We start from the raw sequence: 3,179 nt of genomic DNA on the forward strand, positions 1-3,179 counted from the left end.
CACTCCGGTCACCTCCCCGCTCCTCCTTATCCACGAGAGAAGGGCGTGCTAGCTCTAGCTGTACGTTGGAAACAATGTGCGGCGCACTGTTGTTCGTTTGCCGCTGGCTACCTACTTGAAGTTATGTATAACAAGCGTTGTCTGTTGCGTTAGGGTGCTACACGATAAAAAACTGATGGCATGGGCACTTTGGCGGCATCAATTCAATCATCTCAGGATGAGCGGTCATCCTTTTCATAACGTAGTGCATATAATTTTTTGAAAAGTTAGACTTTATAAAATTTGATCAAGTTTATAGAGAAAAAATTTTATATCTTTAAATACAAAAAATATAAAAATATAAAACTACATTTTTTTCCGTAAACTTAATTAAAATTTATGAGATTTGTTTAAAAAAATATATATGCAATACATTATGAGACGTAGGGAGTATAACAATTCGACCAGCGCCAGCGGTAGGTGCGGCGTGGGGGCCACCACCCCACCCACTGTCTAGAAGATTAGTTAGATCCGATAAACATATTGAGTTGATATAAGTGGCAGGCTCTATCACTCTATCCTCTTCCCCCCTCTGCCGGCCGCCCCCCCTATCCCCTCTGAGCCGAGTCCGATCTGCTGCTCTGCTCCTCCTGAAAACAGCCCAAACAAGGTAAACGGCGGCGCTGCATCCCTTCCTCTTCCTGCATGTTGATCGCTTTCTTCTCCGCCTGTACGACTTGTTTTTTCTCCCCTTTGTTTGCTATGATATGAAGATATGATCCGGCAGCCTTTCCTCGTCTTATCCATCCCCCATGGTGTTCTTTCTCAAGTAGATCTTCTGGTCAAACTGGTGCCACAAACTACGTCTCTCAAAACCAGGGTTTATATTAAATTTTTTTCTTTCTTCGTTATTTATCTTCTGTTAGGAAATACAGTACTCTGTTCCATTACAAGCTGGTCTAGAACTCTAGTTACAGGCTGCCAGGATCATGAGCATAAACTTTGCTTCAGCTGATTGGTATTTGTAGAATTGTACTCTCTAGTGACCGATTTTCTTTTGGAGACAGTAGAAGCTTTTATCCAACTCACCAGTAACTGTACAGAGCCTTTTCACTACAATTATGGGAGTGTTAATGCCTTTTCAGCAAACATATCATGAGGGTGTTAACATTTTCTTCAGCGTGTCTATTTATTTTTTGTTTGCTGTTGCATGAGTTTAATATATCTGAAATTGACTTCCGTTACTCGTTGATTTTTGAAGATTGCTCAGTAGCCATATAACTGGAAACAAGGCACTCATGTTGCTGCCAGAGGGTTACTGAACACATCACTTTCTTTGTCTTTGGATATGTCTTAACAGGCTCATCACTGAAAGAGGACTTCAAGTACATGGCCTTTAAGACTCTGCAAGCTCCAGCCAGTTTAGCAAGGCCAGGCAGTTGCAGCTTCAGTCCCTCCAACTCCAAGTCTTATTGTTATCAGCCAAAACCTCACTCAAGAACGCAAGCAAGAATCACCACCAAGAATCGCCTTCAGAGTTCACCAGTCCTGAAATGCGGCCGCGTCGACGAGGTTGTCCAGTCCCATCAGGATCATCAGACTACTGAGATCCCCATACTCCTGCACCAATCGGTCGTTTTCCCCGGCCAGACGCTGCAGCTGCAGACGGTTGAGTTCAGATACCGCATCATGATGCAGACACTACTACTCCAGGAAGGCCAAAGCTTTGGTATCATCTACTCCAGCAGGAAAGACAGTAGGATGGCCGATGTTGGATGCATGGTCAATATCGTTCAGTGCGATAAGCTTGTCGATGACCGCTTCCTCCTGACATGCGTCGGAGGTGACCGGTTCCGTGTCCTGGAGGTCGTCAGAACAAAGCCCTATGTCATCGCAAGAGTCCAGGTACTGAAAGACAGAGACTCGCCTGATTCAAGTAACCTGGGGTGCCTGCTGCAGCAGGTGGAAGGGCACCTGAAGGATGTGACAATGCTTTCAGACAAGCTCAGCTGGAAACTAATGGGAGACAAGGCTAGGCAGCTCAGCAGGATGCATTCTCCGGAGTCTTTCTCCTTGGTCGTTGCTCGGTTGTTTGTCAAAGATCGTTCAGAGCAGCAATGGTTGCTCGGGTTAGATGACACAGCACAGCGATTGGTGAGAGAAGGAATGTATCTTCAACAGAGGAGCAAGTACCTGGCAGCCGTAGCAGCGATTAGGGACGCCTTTGGGCAACTGTCCTGCAATGAGAAGCAGTAGCAGACCTGGTGCGTTGGAGCTGCCATTCTGGTAATAGGAGTATGTTCTTGCTGCATTGTAGTTTGATACTTTGCTTCTATCGTAATGTGTATATATTGTATATCCTTGAATGTTCGTCTTTGTGGTGAAACTTCACTAATTTCTGGATGAACTCTGTTACTCAGTCATGTATACAGTGGCGATTCTAGTGGGCATGCTTTAACAGGCTGAAGCCTGCCCTCTAAAACTGAAAAACAAAAATTTACTACTAGTTTCTAGCCCATCACAGCCCACTGTCTAGTGTCTAGCATGTTGTTTACCAGTTCCAACCCTTATACAGAAAAGTTAAGCCTGCCCTTCATTTTCATCCAAGATTCGCCACAAAGATATACATGTACACACCATCTTCAAGGTTTTCATAAGTTATGAAGACTATACAGCTACTGATCGAGAACACATCAAACAAAACATGCCAGGTTTATTGTTTGCATGATGTAGTTGCCGCGTAGAAAAAAATAAAATAAAATCCGAGGACTCTGTTCTTGCTAAAAAAAAGCCTATAGAATTGGAGTGTAGGAAAGCATCTCAACTCAATTTTGAAAGGAAAATTCTCAAGGAATTGATCTAGCTAAATGTCCCACGGAATTAGGGGTGTAGGAAAACAGTTCGAATAAACTGTGCTGGCCGCATTTTTTTCAATCGAAATGCCTCAAAAATTAGAGAAAAATGTTTCCGAGTAAAATTGCACTGAAATCTTAAAACTTGGATTGACAATCAAATACTAAGGAGTCCAAAGAAGGAAAAAATGGTAACAACCATACTCCGAACCACTCGTTCACACCACTCTTGTTCATATTTTTATCTTATTGTAAGTAAATGGAGAGGGAGCACAATTGTATTGTATAGTTTGGTGTACATGTACCCAGTTGTATTGTACCTCCTCTCCTAGATTGTAGGATCACAAA

The 3,179-nt window shown here is 43.3% G+C and overlaps 1 protein-coding gene across 1 annotated transcript; it reads left to right on the forward strand.

The window, feature by feature from the left end:
- Window positions 1–1,333: 1,333 nt before the first annotated feature.
- On the forward strand, window positions 1,334–2,402 carry LOC123135928 (lon protease). Its single transcript, XM_044555184.1, has one exon. The coding sequence runs from the start codon at window positions 1,369–1,371 to the stop codon at window positions 2,233–2,235; it is 867 nt and encodes a 288-aa protein (XP_044411119.1). The 5' UTR covers window positions 1,334–1,368; the 3' UTR covers window positions 2,236–2,402.
- The last annotated feature ends 777 nt before the right edge of the window (window positions 2,403–3,179 follow it).

The sequence above is a fragment of the Triticum aestivum genome, chromosome 6B (assembly GCF_018294505.1).
Source record: "Triticum aestivum cultivar Chinese Spring chromosome 6B, IWGSC CS RefSeq v2.1, whole genome shotgun sequence".
Taxonomy (NCBI): Eukaryota; Viridiplantae; Streptophyta; class Magnoliopsida; order Poales; family Poaceae; genus Triticum; species Triticum aestivum.

What these genes read in the sequence shown, in the direction of transcription:
- LOC123135928 (XM_044555184.1), top strand. Translation starts at nt 1,369, where the DNA reads ATGGCCTTTAAGACTCTGCAAGCTCCAGCCAGTTTAGCAAGGCCAGGC.